General features: G+C 39.8%; 1 protein-coding gene across 1 annotated transcript in view; it reads left to right on the plus strand.

The window, feature by feature from the left end:
- PDSS2 (decaprenyl diphosphate synthase subunit 2) overlaps nt 1-16,428 on the plus strand; it is a gene marked incomplete at its 5' end in the record, with an annotated part of 115,007 nt that overhangs the window by 63,188 nt on the left and 35,391 nt on the right. Inside the window, one exon of the mRNA XM_084262291.1 lies at nt 10,003-10,201. Coding sequence (XP_084118417.1) covers nt 10,003-10,201 — 199 coding nt within the window. The remainder of the gene's footprint in view (nt 1-10,002; nt 10,202-16,428) is intronic.

The raw sequence follows: 16,428 nt of genomic DNA on the forward strand, positions 1-16,428 counted from the left end.
TGACTTTTACTGGCTTTGGAAACCCAGGCTTGAAAGAAACATGACTTTTGCTAGCATTCTTCCCTGAAATCATCAATGGATCCTGTTGGCCTTTTTGACGACAGTGGTATCCTCTATCTTGGCTGATCATCTGCTTCCTTGATGCCTTAGAGTTCCTTAGAGTTCCTTGCCCTGTATGTGTATTGTCTGCTTTCTGTAATTCTAGCTCTGATCTTTCATAGAATCATAGAATGATCTGGGTTGGAAGGGACCCCAAGGATCATAGAGACCCAACCCCCCTGCCACAGGCAGGGACACCAAGCTCCAGGCCTGGATCTACACAAGGCTGCCCAGTGCCCCATCCAACCTGGCCTTGAACACCTCCAGGGACGGGGAATCCACTACCTCTCTGGGCAGCCTGTTCCAGCACCTCACCACTCTTTCTGTAAAAAACTTCCCCCTAATATCTAATCTAAACCTTCCCTGCTTTAGCTTTAATTATTGGATTATTTTTTTTTGCAATACATATTTTTATTTGATTAAAGCATACTGAGCCAGCTCAGTTGACTCCATGCTGAAGATGATTCATTCTCTTTGCTGTTTATCAGTGATGTCATTCCTTTTCTGTTGTTCCCTCCCAAGTGCAAGTTCTCTGGACCTTCTGACTATAAAATCTTAACCACCTCTGCTGTTCATGAGCATTATCCACTACTGGGCTAGAAGATATTTATACCTGGTTGTGTAAATACATTGCTTAAAAATACAACAGGCTTTCTAAAATCCACATCTTTGTGCTGTTATGTTTCTACCCACCCTTACCTAATGGACCAATGCAGTTCTTAAAATTGTGCATGGCTTTGAGGGTGTTTTGGTATATCCCTTTTAGATAGCCTTTGCTCAGCTTCCTGTCCATCTCTGCATTTTGCTTCTTCGTTCCTCTATCAGTTTTCTTCCTTGCCTAGTTTCTGATTTGCATTTGGTGCTATCGGCTTTCCTGTTGGCTTGAGCTGGAGAGAGAGGGAGTTATAGCTGGTTTTGCTTTGTCTAAGCAACATTTTTTGGTTTTGTTTTGTTTTTAATCAGCTTAGTCTTTTTAACTGGGGAATTGTGGCTTTTATGTCATATAGCAAAATATCCTTGAGTAGTTTTGAAAAACTATTCACATTTTTCTGTTTTAATCTAACCAATTTGGCTTGTTTTATCACTGAAAATATTGCTTATGTATAATATACTTCTGAATATTATATGTGCTTTTTATAAAGAGTATTTGTATTCTGCTGTAGGTTTATTATATTGTTCTCGTATAACAAATGTATTGAGATCATGTTCATCTGTACCTAAATTTTTAGTTCTGATATGAACTTTCTGTAGCAAATTGAAGTTTCAATAGAGAGTTCAAGTTGAATGCAACATTTCTTGAGCTGCAAGATTTCCTTTTAAAAATTCAAGATAGTGACAATACATTATTTTGCTGATATACATTATTCAAAGTAAATTCTCATGTGGTATCTGTGTCTTTATTTACATAATGAGAGGAGTAGCTCTTTTAAAGAAGTAAACATCCTAGCTTTTGATATTGCTTAATATAGTACTTTATCTAATCTACATAGCTGTTAATATAATTACAGCAGACACCAACTGGAATTTCAACCTGTCTTTTATTAGAAGTTTAAGTCTTGATAATTGCCATATAAAAAGACAAAATTGCGTTTGACAGCTTCACTTCATTTTGGAAATATGTATCTTCCAATTGGCATAACCTGGGATTTTAAAATAGGACTCATGGTATGTGATTTTAATTATGCCAAATCTTAAGAAACTTGACAAAATGCTTGTAAAGTAGTAGCTCTCATTTTTACTACTGACTCTTCAGCAGTGTTCAAGTAATGCAAGAAATCTCTTTTTCCAGGTATCTTATTTTTTTCTTTCCATCCTCAGTTGAATACTCTTTTATTTGGTTTGTTTTGTTAAGCTAACTAGCTCTCCTTTAAACATAGAAACATAAAAGCCATAAAACTTAAACTGCAAAGCCATCTTTTCTTTAGCAGTATATATGTAAATACTAGCTCATGCCTAAAGTTGTATTTTTTCTTCTGTAACAGTGTAGAAAGGGTCTCTAAGAAACGGAAAAGTAATTGATGTCTCCAGCTCTTTCTACTATATATAAAATCCATAATAGCTGAAATAGGATGTGAAGCTATGTAAGTTCCTCATAACCTTGTCTGTGGGGCTTTAGAAACATAGCTAGGCTTGCCACCACATTTCAAGTCTGTTTTGAGCAATGCAGATGTTCTTTTTATACTTTTCAAAATGTCCTTTGGATCCTTCTTCCCATAAAAGCCCAAATGTGACAGGAATTGTCTTTGTGGCAAGTGTATCTAGGTCCTTATTTTGTCAGCCCAGCTCGCCTGCTCCTGATCTGTTCCCTCAGCTGGATGCTACTGTTTTTCTGGCGCTTACAATGGTTAGATGCTTCTTACTGTGCAATCTTCCTCTTGATGTTCTCTTCTTTATTGGTCCCAGCCTGCACGTCTGCCTTCAAGTCCTGGAAAAATCAGTTTGACTTACTCATGCTGGTGGTATTCTTCTGCTGGCTTCTCTGATTAATGCTTTCGTTTTTAAGCTGAACCTGAGGAAATGATTCTTACCAGATCGTTGTCTAGATTCCCTCACCTGCTTCACAGAATTGATGCTTTTGCTTCCAGGCTGGAAAAATTTTTCTTTCAGTCTGCGCTCTTTGAAAAGGGAATTGCTGTGAGGGTGGCACAAAGAAAACGTGCTGTGCTGAGGCTGTGATCGCTGTCACTTTGCTGGCCACTGATGCCAAATACAGGAGTAGGTCAGAGCCTTTGGACTCAGAAGTTCACCAGTTAGGACTTAATTTTGCTTGGCAATGATGCAAACGTGTATTGCCTGCAGTCTGGTGCAGGCAGCTGGCTCTAAGGCTTGAGGGCCCCTAGCAATGACATAGTAATGACATGGTGATGTCTGTCTTTGCTCATCAGTGGTACTCACAGAATCACAGAATTGTAGGGGTTGGAAGGGAGATCATTGGGTCTAACCCTCCTGCCCAAACAGGTTCCTTGTATCTGCCCAAGCAGATTGTACAGGTAGTTATCCAGACAGGTCTTGAACATCTCCAAAGAAGGAGACTCCACAACCCCCCTGGGCAGCCTGTGCCAGGGCTCTGTTACCCTCAATGTGAAAAAGTTCTTCCCCATATTGGTGCAGAACTGCCTGTGCTCTAACTTGCAGCCATTGCCCCTTGTCCTGTCTCCACAGACCACTGAAAAGAGGTTGGTCATTTCCCCCTGTGTTCCACACTTAAGCTATTTATAAACGTTAATCAGATTCACCTCTTAGTCTTCCTTTCTCAAGGCTGAACAGCCCCAGTTCACTCAACCTTTCCTTATAGGGGAGATGCTCTAATCCTTTAATCATCTTCGTAGCCCTTCTCTGGACTCTCTTCAGGAGATCCCTGTCTTTTCCATACCAGGGAGCCCAGAACTGGACACAATACTCCAGGTGGGGCCTGACCAGGGCAGAGTAGAGGAGGAAACCAGTAGAGGCGCTGTTTTGGAAACTGATATTGGTTAAGTTTCATGTTGCTCTTTGGGGAATTGGTTGTTCTGTGGTAGACCTAAATAAATTATCAGTGAGGTCAAGACTCCCAAAACTCTTCTGTAATGTCTGCATCAAGGACAGGAGCCTGACTTTGAGTGCCCCTCTCCCCCACTGCCTACAATGCTTAGGGAAACTGGCTTGCAGAATTCCAGTGAATGCACACTGAAGGACTTTCTCTCCTACCTCCAGGGCCTGTGTTTCCTGAGGGCTGGCTATAGCAGTAATGGTTGAAGCAAAGGCAGCATTCAGTAGCTCCGCCTTCTGTCACCAAGGCACCCGCCTCATTCAGAAACAGGTCCCCATTTTCCCTAGTCTGACTTTTGCTGTTGCTGTATTTGAAGAAGCCCTTCTGGTTGTCCTTGACAGTCCTTGCTATATTTAATTCCAGGTGGGCCTTAGCTTTCCTTACATTGACTACAGCAAATGTTTTATCCAGGATGCTTCTGTTAGTGACAGGACCCGCCGCGTGTGTTGGCTGGTTTAAACACACTCACACATGCCTTCCTGCTCCTTAATTTCTTGTAAAAGAGACTATACAATCTCCACAGAAGATGAGAATGAGACTTTCCATCACCACAATGCTATTTGTTGCTCACTATACATTGTTCCTTTAGTTGTGGTTTTATTAACCATGATGTTGGCTTTGACAAGTGACTGGAAAAAAGAACTGTAAGGATCGCAGTCCTTTCTCACCTGTAACTGAATGGGCTATCTTTGGGCATCAGAGTGACCAGAACATATAGGTTCAATTTGAATTTAGTTTATGCACCTTCTTGTCTTTACAAAAGTTTTTCTTTCTGTTTATTTGGCACAAAAATAAAAGTAAGATCAAATACATTGTCAGTGCTTAAGATGATTACTGTAATTCTTTAGTTGGTACTTTTTCATCTGTAATTTTCCCCTAAAGAACTATTTTGTTTATCACATCATCAGTTGTCACTAAAGTGGAATAGATGCTGGTATTTTTTAATGTGTCTTTGTTTTGTTGGGTTTTTTAAAATCCTGAATGCAAGGCTATTCATACAAATTAATCCTTTGTGTTTTGAAGAGAAGCTATTGGGTTGACAACCACAGAGAAAAAATTCAAATCTTGGGCGTATACTGTTAGTCACTTTAATTCAAAGGTTCAATGATAAGAGTTCATAAATAATTTTTGTTTTATCATTGTCATTGTCCTTGTTCACTGCAGTTGAACAATCCATTTTAGACTATGGATTTTAGTGGTTAATGTCAGTCTTTGGTCTGTTTCTGTGAAATACTATGCCTAATATTAACATTTTATGTTATTAAATGGTTCTTTGCATAACGTATCGTCCTTTGAGAGGGCCACTGTATTTCTGATGATTAGTTGGTAATGACAGGTAAGTGACTCAAGTTTTCTTGCTGTTACTGAGAGCTTGAGTTTCCATCTCAAGTATGGCAGAGGAGTATTTAAGTTGACGTACTCTTTTGTTCACAGCAATACAATTGAGCTATTTAATGTTTTGCAAAGTGCTATTATTTCTTTCTAGTGTAGGACTTGAAATTGGGGGCTGAGGTTGCTTATAAGAACTCTTAAAGGGGTTGTACTGGCTAATGTTTCATAGCTGCAAGCCTTGAAAGATAATGCAAACAACAAAGAGGGTATTCAGGATGACAGGAAGGAACACTGCAAAATTAATTTTAGAAGGTTGTATAGGAAATTTGCTATAAAAACCTATTTTGTTTCCACAGGGCTTTGTTTCAGTATTTTGGCAACCCCCTCATCATTTCTAGGAGTTTTGTGTAGGCTTATAAAATTTGTGTTGAAATCTGCATGAGATGTTAATCTCAGTAATGAGCCTGTTAGCAATGGTGATAGTGTGATGAGGCAGACTCCCAGGCATACAAATAGGAAATGTTAATCCAAAACCAAATTGTAAAATGTGGTTTTTTGAGATAAAATCACAGAATTGTTTTGGTTGGAAAAGACCTTTAAGATCATTAAGTCCACTCACTACAAACCTATGACCCTAAGCAGCACATCTACATGTCTTTTTAATACCTCCAGGGATGGTGACTCCACTGTTTCCCTGGGCAGCCTGGTCCAATGATTGACAACCCTTTTGGAGGAGAATTTTTTCCTAATATCCAGTCTAAATAGAATATAGATATAGGAGCATATTTGTAAGGTTTCTCCATTAAGTTTGGTTTGTTGAGTTTTTTTGTTTTGTGTTGTTGCTGTAGATGTGGTGTCTGTATGTGCATGGAGTTTCTATAAGATTTCTTGAAGTCTGCTCAGAAGTTTATCAAAGTTCACCAAAACTTACTCAAATGTCAGCGATCTGTGTGATCATTGGGGATATGGAACAAAGAAGAAGAATAGAAACTGCACTTGTTTTTCTCATTGCAGGATCCAATTGTCTATATAATTTAATTTTGCTTATTTTTCTAGTATTTTCCTTCAAGCTGGTATTTTGTTGTTCTGGAGTCAGTATAGCTCCAGTTGACCTTGTTGAAGAGTTTTGTAATTATTGGTGAAGTGTTTCCTTTGTACTGATATCTATGGCTGGAGGAGCTTATAACCTGCGAGATGCCTGCTATAAAGTATTTTACAGAGATTTAGGTTAGTTCTGCTGGGACTGGAAATGGCAGAACAAGGAGCTAAGGCATGAAAACCAGGAAGCACAATTTACATGCTGCTCCCTTTTACACACTACTGGCAGCAAAGTCTGTGAATTCAGATTTTCATGAGAAAAGAGTAGGGCAAAAAAAGAGGGTCAGCAACAAGTCAGAGCAGCCTAACAAAGGCTGGAAGGTGCAGTGGGGAAGTTTTCACTGAAGTGGTAGCTAGTAATTGACTTGGAAGTATAATGAGCCATAATGTCCTGCTGTCCTGTTTACAGGAACAGAGGTTGCGGAGTCTCCATCCTTGGAGATGTTACAAAGCCACCTGAGCAGTGGTGGGCAGTCCTGGGCAGCTGTCTCAAGGCGACCTTGCTTGAGCAGCAGGGTTGGGCCAGATGGGCTCCAGATGCCTCAACTATTGTGGCGTATTCTCTTAGTTGAGGGGTGATGCCATGTGTGTCACAACTAACTCTTCTTAAATAATGCACCTAGCAGTGGAACTTGAGCATATTTGACTGTGGCCTGTCAAAACTTCTTAGTAAGGTCTCCCAGCTACTGTCCAAGCCTCTGTACTACCCTTCTTGCAACAACATTACCATAGGGGGCTAGTTTTTGGAAGGGGAGGAAGAAAAGGAGATTAAGGGATGTGTGGAGCTCAAAACAGTATTGTCTATTGAAACATGATGTCACTAAGTGTAGTCTCTGTGGCAGTTGGTGGTGGTTTGCAGGGAGTTCTTCCTTCAGTGGCAGAGGCCATGAAAGATGGATAGGAGTGTTTTGGTGCTTTATGAAAAAGCGCTCCTTATTCTTAGCCTGCTTCCATTTAGAGACTTTGTCTATTTCATAAATGTTGACACTTTTCTCAGTGCTACCTTGCCATGTAAGTACTTCTGGTACCGACCGCTTCTTTGTTGCCTAAACACCAGCTCAGGGGTAGGACCAGGATGGAAGCAGTAGGAGTTAGTAATCCCGTTGCCTTGTTATTTCCACTTCTGTACCCTGTCGTGTGTTGCTGTAAGCACAGCATTGCATAAACATCATCTCTTTGTATTTTGGGTTTAGCTGCTTTCCAATACAAAATTATTTAATCACTGAATCGTGCTTCAGATCGAGAAAGCTGTATGTAGTACTGCTTTAGCCATTCGATTGCAGCTTCATATCAGCAGGGGGTTGTTTGTTGTATGCTTCACAGTCATGGTAAGGAACCCTCCTGTATCTGTAGCAGCACTGTGGACTGCTTTGTTGTGCCCTGGGTGTTGTGGGGGTTACCATCAAAACAAATAATGAAGAATTCTATTGCCTGGGATTTCTGCAAATAGCTTTCGTTCTTAGGGTTTTAGTTTGCTAGGCAGTGTGGAAGAGCAGTGTGTAAGATCAGAATTGGATGCAGATTATCTGCCTAATATGGTTCTTGTTAGCAGGAATAATATGAATACCGTTTGGAGAACAAACGGATTACAGAAAAAGAAATGAAAACATCCAGATCCCCAGCATTTGGAAAGCATGACACTGATGTATTTGTGTAACCTTTTCATGAAGAGCGATGCTGAAGTCAAAGAGAGGATTTTGATTTCCTTCATTAAAAGCTTATTAAATGAAGAAATAGGACAGTCATTGTTTTGCTTCAGTAGTTGGGGGTCACAGAGGCGGGCCTGATCTCCTCAGGATATTAATGTCTGCCTTCAGCTGGGGGAAATGAGCCGCTGCTTGAGTTAGCTGCAGCTTTATGTGCTCGTCACTAGGGATCCCCATATGTCCTGGGATCTACGGCAGTCGGAAATGGCAGAGCTCGGCAGCAGGGAGCAGAGGGCTCTCATTGCTATTCATAACAGGTAGCTCGGCTCAATCTGCCCAGAGCAAGTCTGTTTAATGTTGATCAGCTGTCCATCTGATAAACCGAATTGATATGGACATTTCCTCCAAGGGCTGCCCTGACAATGACAGCAGGAGCATCGGGATGTCTTGTTAGTCTTTTTCTCCGAGCTTGAAATTTTATTAACCCTTTGTTAGAGCCGAGCCAAACGTGATTACAATACCACAGCTGTAGGTTGTGAGAGTTTCTCCCTTGCGTCTGTGAAAAACAGCATCAACCTTCAATTTTGTTGTCTATGTGGAGAATGCCTAGCTGGGGTTGGGGTTTTTTTCAGGTTGGTTTTCTCTGCATGGAGTGAAAAATGTGAATTATAAAGGCAGCTTTTTAAATAGTTTAGGATTTTTGCATGTGACAAAATACATTGGGAACCTCTGTTTATCCTCTCCCCCCAGCTCATCTACTTTTTGCACGCCTGCCCAGGCTGTGTGGCTTGACTAGCTCTTCTCTGGGTCACTGGCCTGAAACAGTTGCTGCTGGGGCTCTTTGCAGGTCCGATATATTTGGGGCAGAAGGTTACTTTAGATCAATATTGTTTGGGGTAGCAGCAACACATTTGCACTGTCCAGAGGAAACAGTATTAATTTTCTTAGTACTGTGCTGCTCCTCAGGCAGAACCTAACCTGAGCATGTATCTCCAGGTATACACAGTGTATATGTATGGAGCAGTATGGTTACTCAGTGAATCGGCATTTGGCCACTTTTGAATAAGCACAGGGAGTGTAACATGCCTTTGTACTAGGATGAAATTTAGCTTGACCTATAAGGCCTTGTAGTTACCTGTCTATCTGAGGGCATGCATCGTGGTTTTGCTCGTATGTAAAGTCTCTATGACGTAAAGGGAACTGTTTGAGCCAGGAAAAAATGCAAATGTGCTGAAGATTTCATAAGAGGGGGAGGCCTGTGTGTATCAGGGTTTGCAGCATTGAGAGGATGCTCCGGTGCATTGCTCCTTCCCCCACATTCCCCTTTTCCTTGCTCAGTTATTATCTCTGTTCATCGCCTAGTTGTAGTTCCAAGCTGAGGTGACATCTCTGGCTCCCTGGAGTGACAGTCACTAACTACCCGGGGTTACAGGGTTGAATTGCAGAAGGAGTGGAGGAGGGGATTGTGCATTTCATGCTTTTTTCCAAAAAATTAAAATAAATAGAAATAATATCTCGGTGGTAAGCCTTTCGTGGGGATTTGAAACCCTAAATTCAGAATGCAGCACAGTGTTGGAATAAGAAGTGATTTGTGAGCCTATCCAAATTAAATTGGGTCTGCTCCTTTGCTGGACCTTTGCTGCTTCTGACTAAACCAACCAGTAAAATATCAGTAGTACACAGTTTTAAACTGTTCAGCCCTTTCTCCTCTCTTCCCCCTGCCCTCCCCCCTTAGTGTTATTGAACTGCAAGGTATCCTGTTATTAATTTAACTCTAATTTGAGCACTCATTGACTGCAACGTTCTTACAGTGTTCAGATCAGCTTGCTCGTGACTTCCCTGCTGATACATCCTTTGTTCCTTCCCGTCAGTACTTTCTGCTTGGCATTTTCTTCATGTCAGTGTCCCTCAAGCTTCTCAAAGACAAAACAGAAAAAGAAAGCACCATGAGGACTGTATTGATTACTTTGGGTTGGGGGGTGGAGTGGGGTGTTTGTTGAGGTTTTTTCTTCCAAAACAATTCAAGCAAAGGACAATGTTTCTTCAGACAAAACCTGTGGTACCCATGGCTTACCTGGAAATGGTTAAGGTCCTGATGAGATGATACTTCTTGCTCAACACTTCCTTCTAGAAGTAAATAGAAAAACTATTTCATAGTTCATTAAATATCTGTTTAGTACATGGCATGACCTGTGTTGTTTTGGTTGGTTTCTCCCATCCTCCCCCCTTGCCCCCCCTCAAGAATCAATGTTTTTATTCATGGCATCAAAACTGATTGTACCTTTTCTTTGCTTTCAGCCAACGAAGTCTGGCTGAGATCACAGAACTGATCCACACAGCCTTCCTGGTGCACCGTGGCATAGTGAATATCGGGGAGCTCAAGTCCTGCGACGGCCCGCTGAAGGATATGCAGTTTGGAAACAAAATGGCTGTTTTGAGTGGAGATTTTCTCCTAGCAAATGCTTGCACAAGCCTTGCACAGTTGCAGAATACCAAGGTAATAAGAAATAAATTCTTCTACTGCCAGAGCAAGTAACTATTAGTGAGTCTTCTGAAAGAGAGGTCCTTTAAAAGGTCAGCAGTTATGATATGTACGTATATATCGAGCATCCTTTAAGACTCAGCATACTTAAGTCATAGCTGTAGATGGATCGACAGGTTTCTGTGAAGATGTCCTCTAGAATTCCTGTGCTGAGGCCTTTAGTGTGCATTCCAAAGCAGTGGAGCCATAGGTAGTAATGGATGAGTGATTAATTTGGTGAATTTAACCTACATGCAGTGGCGTCCTTGTGGCATGTCAGAGTACACCACCTCTGGCAGACTGCCAGCTGGAGACATGTTTGGTTTGTTGTTTGTTTGTTTGTTGTGCTTTGTGAAAGGTTTTCTGTCTGAGGGAATTCTTGGGGGAAAAGGCTTTGTTTCTTTGTCTGCACAGCGCTCGTGTGACTTTTTACTCTTAATGAAATTGTTTTGTTAGGCATTTGGATGCCCCTGAGTATTGGATTGCCCTATTAACATGAAGGTACTGGTTTCTAAAGGGCAGCTTCAACCCAGCTGCTCAACCAAACTGTTTGAAACTTTACAGGAAAATGTTTTTCATGATAAACAAACTGTATATCTGTGTGATCTCAGAAAATGAGACTGATGGAGACCTTAAGAGATCATTTCTCCAGTCAGTTCTTCTTTTCCACAGACCAGGATCAGCTATACCACGTCATTCTTGACATGTGTTTGTCTAGCTTGGTCTTAAAACCTCCTGTGGTGGACAGAGAGGTTCCTGGGCATGCCTGTGCCAGTCCAGTGTAACACTTAACAGAGTGTATGGCTGGAGAGCTTAGTCTGCCATCCCAGTGGAAGCAGAAGGCAGTTCTTTGTTGCACGGGTACTTTGGTACGTCTGAAGATTGCTGCCCTGTTGCAGTTTAAAATAAATGTTTATCAAGTGTGCAGCTGTCAGTAACCACCATAGTTTGAATCCTGACCGTAAGGAGTCTATTGTTTTTAGATTCTCGTGCTGAAGCTCCTGGTGATGGTAGCTGAGTATTTCTGTCCTGCTTTGATCATGCGTGTGACAGTTCCTCTCCAAAGTGGTGTCATTTTGTAACAGAGCTGAGTTTCAGGGGGAGAAACAGAAAATCAGATGTCAATCTGCTGGCACACTGGGTTAAGCCATTATAGTGGTAACTGGTAGTAACTATCAAAAAAGAAGTTCTAAATAGTGCAAAATTTTAGTGCATACAGTAACCAAAATGGGGTACAATTGATTTTACTAATTATTGTTGATTTGTACCCATTTATTTTTTTTTACTACTTAGTAAGATTCTCAAGACAGACCAAAGGATTTAACCCTACATCGTTTTTTTTGTTTCAACATAAGAGGAAACTTTTATTAAAAGTAAAGTAGCACCTATTACTTTGTGCTTGGTACATCATTAGGTATTGCAGCAGCAATGTGTAATCCCTGAAGACTTGCCAGGAAACAAGCTTACAGTGAAATGAAGCACAAGTGCAAAGAAATACTTTTCTCTATTTTTTTTTTTTACTTTATTTTTTTTTAAAGCAATCATTATACTGCATGTCGGAAAATTCTGCCAAAACATTTTAGCACTTTTTTTTTTTCATTTCTCTGACATCTAAATACTTTCATAGCTTCTACATACGATAAGTGGGATGCCATTATGGAAACTGATTGACTTAGTAAATTATTCTTTTTCATACGTCTAACCCTACTAGTGAAGTTAGAAAAATTGAAGTACAAGCTATAGAAATCTCTTGACAGGTGCAATGATTTAAACATACTGTATTTATTCTTTTGTAAACGATGAATTTTCAAATCTGGCATCTGTTTTTCAGCAGTGTGAAATAACTGTGACTTTTTTCTTCATAATGTTTTGTTTTCTTTGATGTACCAAAGTTTTTTTTAAAAAAAAAATGAAAAAAAAAATCCCAGGACTGCTTTTTTGCTGGTATTTATTTGGCAGCTCAGCAAATGGGCTAATGGAATGAGCAGCATCACGCTGTACCTGGTGCTGACCACGGCCAGCCGCGACCTCTGTGGACCTGCGTAGCTGATGTATAGATGAGGATTTAAGCATAGGGGGGGTTTTAATGTCAGGTGAAACCTCTGCCACTAAGATAATTTTATTGTGCTGTTAAACTCTTGTCTGAGCTTGTGTATGATGCATTTATCGCCGTGCTTCTCTCGGGGCTGACAATTAGATGTGAAATTCTGTAGTCGTAATGAAATGCAGAGCTATTTTATAATTGCCAAGGGTAAAATTAGCAAAGTCAATTATTTTCCCTTAGGCTTTTCCCTGTAGATATTAAAAGGCTGCAAGGTAATTGCCTTAGGTAACACTTTGATTTTTAAATAACATAAAATACAGGAATTGTTGTTGCTAATTCGTAGTAATTTTCCTCCTCTTGCTGCTGTTGTAGATTATAACTGTAAGGATGGTAACAAGATTCAAGGCTTGGGGTTTGTGTTTTGAGGGAGTTTCTTTTAAACTAGTGCTCATACTGCGTGTATGTTTGATAAAGTTATGCAAAAGAAGGGTTGGGGGTGTTTGGTGGGGGTTTTTTTATATCAGAGGTACAAAAACTCTAGATTTCTTGAAAAGTCAGTTAGGAAGCTGAAGATAAATTCTGCTGTTCTGCTATTATGAAGTCATCTATAATTCTGGGTTTTGAACACACATAATTCAGAAGAAAGCAAAAAAGATATTAATTAAAGGTATTAATTACGATTACAAAGTCAGTATTGACTGAGGCTTATATTTTAAAGTCCTGCAGGGCAGATGCAACTGCATGCTGCACTTTTGTAATCGTGGCAAAGTTCTCCACTTACCCAATAAAAATGGTTTGAAATGAACAGTAATTTCTTCAAAAAAAAAAAAAAAAACAAAAACCCTGTTACAGCCACAAAGCATTAGATTGATCTGATCACATGTATTTGCAGTTCTTTTGTACATTCAGGTTAACTCTTTGGTCACTTTATATAAACTACCTTTTCTTTTTCATCTGGTTTGTATTTTGGATGGTGTTTTTTCTTGGCCTGCTGATTGCAGTGACAAATTATGTCGTTGATTGAAGATAATACAGATCTAACCATACTTCAGAACTGCATCCTGTAGTAGGCTGGATATTGCAAATACACAGATTTTTAGACCAGTATTCCCAAGGAGGAGTTGGGTTGGGATCTTTTAGCAGATGGTATATTCAGCAGTGAGTTTAGGCATGGTGAGCCTTTGAAGTCAAGGAAGTGCGTGGTTGGTTTTTGCTGCTTAAAGAACAAGGTGGTGATGCCTGATAATGTCCTGATTGGGATGTGTTATATGGGGTGATGGAGTTGTTTGATAGGTTTTGGGGTTGTTGAGGTTTCAGTTTTTTGATATTAGGATTATGAAGTCCTTATAAACGTGTAGAAGTGGGAGAGATGGAAAAGTAAATGATGTATGCCTAACAAAATAAGATACCCCTGAACTATCACGTGGAGTATGTGACCATATAGTTTTAAATGAACTTGAATAAACTAAGTGTAAACAGATATGTTTAAGGTCTGGTTCTTTGTTGCCATCTGAAGGGAGTATATCTTTATATATTTGTTACTTCACTTTGCCCAGCCAAGGATGTGGGGATGAAACAGCAAACAGCAAGTTTGTTGCATGAAAGTTGTTCTTTGACTCTTGTAGCAAAACGTGTTGGTTTTGTCTTTGATTTCTGCTTAAATAACCTTCATGTCATCTAATATTTTTAGGATGGCATTCAGATACAAACATAGCAAAAGTAACGAGCATTCATTGGCACTTTTGTCACCTGTCAGCCAGATATGTGATATGGACATTTAAAAGAAGTGATGCGTGAACATTGACTGCTGTATTATCAATTGATGTGATTTTTTTTTTCAGGGTATGTCACAGATAAGTTGGTTGAAACCTGTTGCAGCACTAAAGCTGGAGCTTCCTAAAGCTGGAGCTTCCTAAAGCATCTGAATCATCAGTTCTCTTATGAAACTATGGAGAGGGTGCATAAAAGATGTAATTATGACCAGTTCTGATCCTCCTACACGCCAAAGACAGTGATACATAAAACTTCACAGCATTGAGATGATGCATCTTAGTGCAGCGCCTGCTGTAATGTGCTGATGGCTAAAGAAAATCATAAAGTAATCTGTAAATGTGTGGCTTGCAACTCCATAAACTGATAGGAAGGCACCCTTTGTATTTAGAAAAAATCACAACAAAAAACCCCAAACAAACAAAACCCCCCACAAACAAACCAACTGACAAAAACAAACCACCAAACCCCAATGTATCCAAAACAAGAAATAAACACACACACACCTCTCAAAAAAATAACCAAAACAACCAACTGCTAGCTCAAAAAAAGGAGATTCATGTTATGGTGGTGTTCTCCATAGTTCTTACTGAAATCTTAAGGGTGACTCTGTTTTTCCCCCGCTGTAATTCAGTGAGCTTTTGTTGGAATGATGAAACTGTTCACAGAAGCTCCTCTTAAAAATCTGGAGCCTGAAAGCTTGGAATTGAATTTAAGAATCTTGTCTGTCAGTACAGAGCTCTGCCAGAAGACCACATTATAGAGCATTGTTTTATTAAGCATTATTTGTTTATAAATAAACAGTAGCACAGATGTAGTACTTTTATAGTGGATGCATCTCCTTATGTTAAGTTTATGTGTTCCTAAAGGCATAAATGTGTTGTTTACAAAATAGGCCTCGTGTTTGCATAAACATCAACAACTTATTCAATGGAATTCTTCCTGTGGCAGCAGTCTACATGTGCACTGTTTGTAGAGCTGCTCCTCTTTAACTATGGTTTTAACTTCTGTGGGCCTAAGGGGAAGGCTCAGTTTTGAACTTGAGTGACTTGGTTCCTTGCCAACCAGGGAAGAATATGGGGAGCGTTCCCTTTCTGGAATCATGCCAGGGGCTCTTTTGATGTCAGTTGATGTTTTTGAGAGTTGATAAACAAGTTGGCTGGAATCTACAGTTAGAGTTTCGGAATGTCATTTAAGAAAGGTGGTGCTTGTATCAGGCTCTCCCTTTTCCTCAGTGATGTCAAGAGAAGAACATAACTCTTAAAAAAAATATTTTAAGTAATAAACCAGCGAAAGTCATGAGTTGGGTAAAGAAATGGTCCCTGTGATCAGTGGTAATTTTCTGTTCCTCTCTTCAAGACTGGAAACTTACTCTAAAGCATATGAGGAGTGCACACCGTGGAGAATCAGTAAGAAATATCCTTCTTTTAAAAAAGAAATGTCTTGTTGCCATTAGCAGCCGCTGACTTGTAATAGGTCCAGATTACTGTCCCTTATAACAGGCTTTTCATTGTGTTTGAGATGAGTAGAAGGAGCTTCTTGGTAAATGTAGTGGTGAGGTGAGTTATTTTGAGCAATGAAAGTTATTTTGAAAGAGCTACTCTTCATTGTTTTCTCTGGAGGAAAATCTTAACCATGAATACCTGCTAAATATACTTGTGTTTTACATGAAGACAGACCCTTAATCTGAATTTTCCTTCTTCGATTCAGTAGCTGTATTGATCGGAGAAGACAGGATAAAAACAGTCAGGGAGAACCAGAAATAATGTGTTTGCTCCCAGTTACAGTGTTAATATAGAAAACTGAAGCTTCTGATGAAACCATTTGAAAATCATGTCCGTATTTTCAATTAGTCTTAGACCTTCTTCTCTCCTCATTTACCTACCTGCTTTTTTCTTCCTTGCTACAAAGTGTTGTCAGAAGTGAGTAAGTTTAAAATTATGAGCTCGCAGAGAAGATGTTAATGCAGGAGTTTGGTAAGAAGCAGAGATCATATTGGGTTAAGAAACTCAGGTTATGAAGTTTGATAGTGAAGTTGAGTTTTTGAGAGGAGAAAAATTAAGGAAAACGCCTCATTTTTTTTTTCTAGAGAGCAGGATGAAGAGCTTTTCTGCAGTACGTTACCATGTCTGTCTTGGTGTACCTTCCCCTGAGCACTGTTTGGTGGTGACATACTAGACTAGATAGGGAACAGGATAGTATCAATATTTCTGAGTATTTTTATTCTAATTTAGTATTTTGGAGTGCCACATCTCAAAAACAGGTACTACTGAAAAACATGGATAAGTTTAAAGAGCTCTGAGCTGATTCATGGAAAAGTACATTCAATCTGTTTTATCTGAGAAATGGGGGAGAAGAAAACTAAGAAGGAATTGTAATGTTCTTGAAC

The sequence above is a fragment of the Gallinula chloropus genome, assembly GCF_964237585.1.
Source record: "Gallinula chloropus genome assembly, chromosome: 3".
NCBI lineage: Eukaryota > Metazoa > Chordata > Aves > Gruiformes > Rallidae > Gallinula > Gallinula chloropus.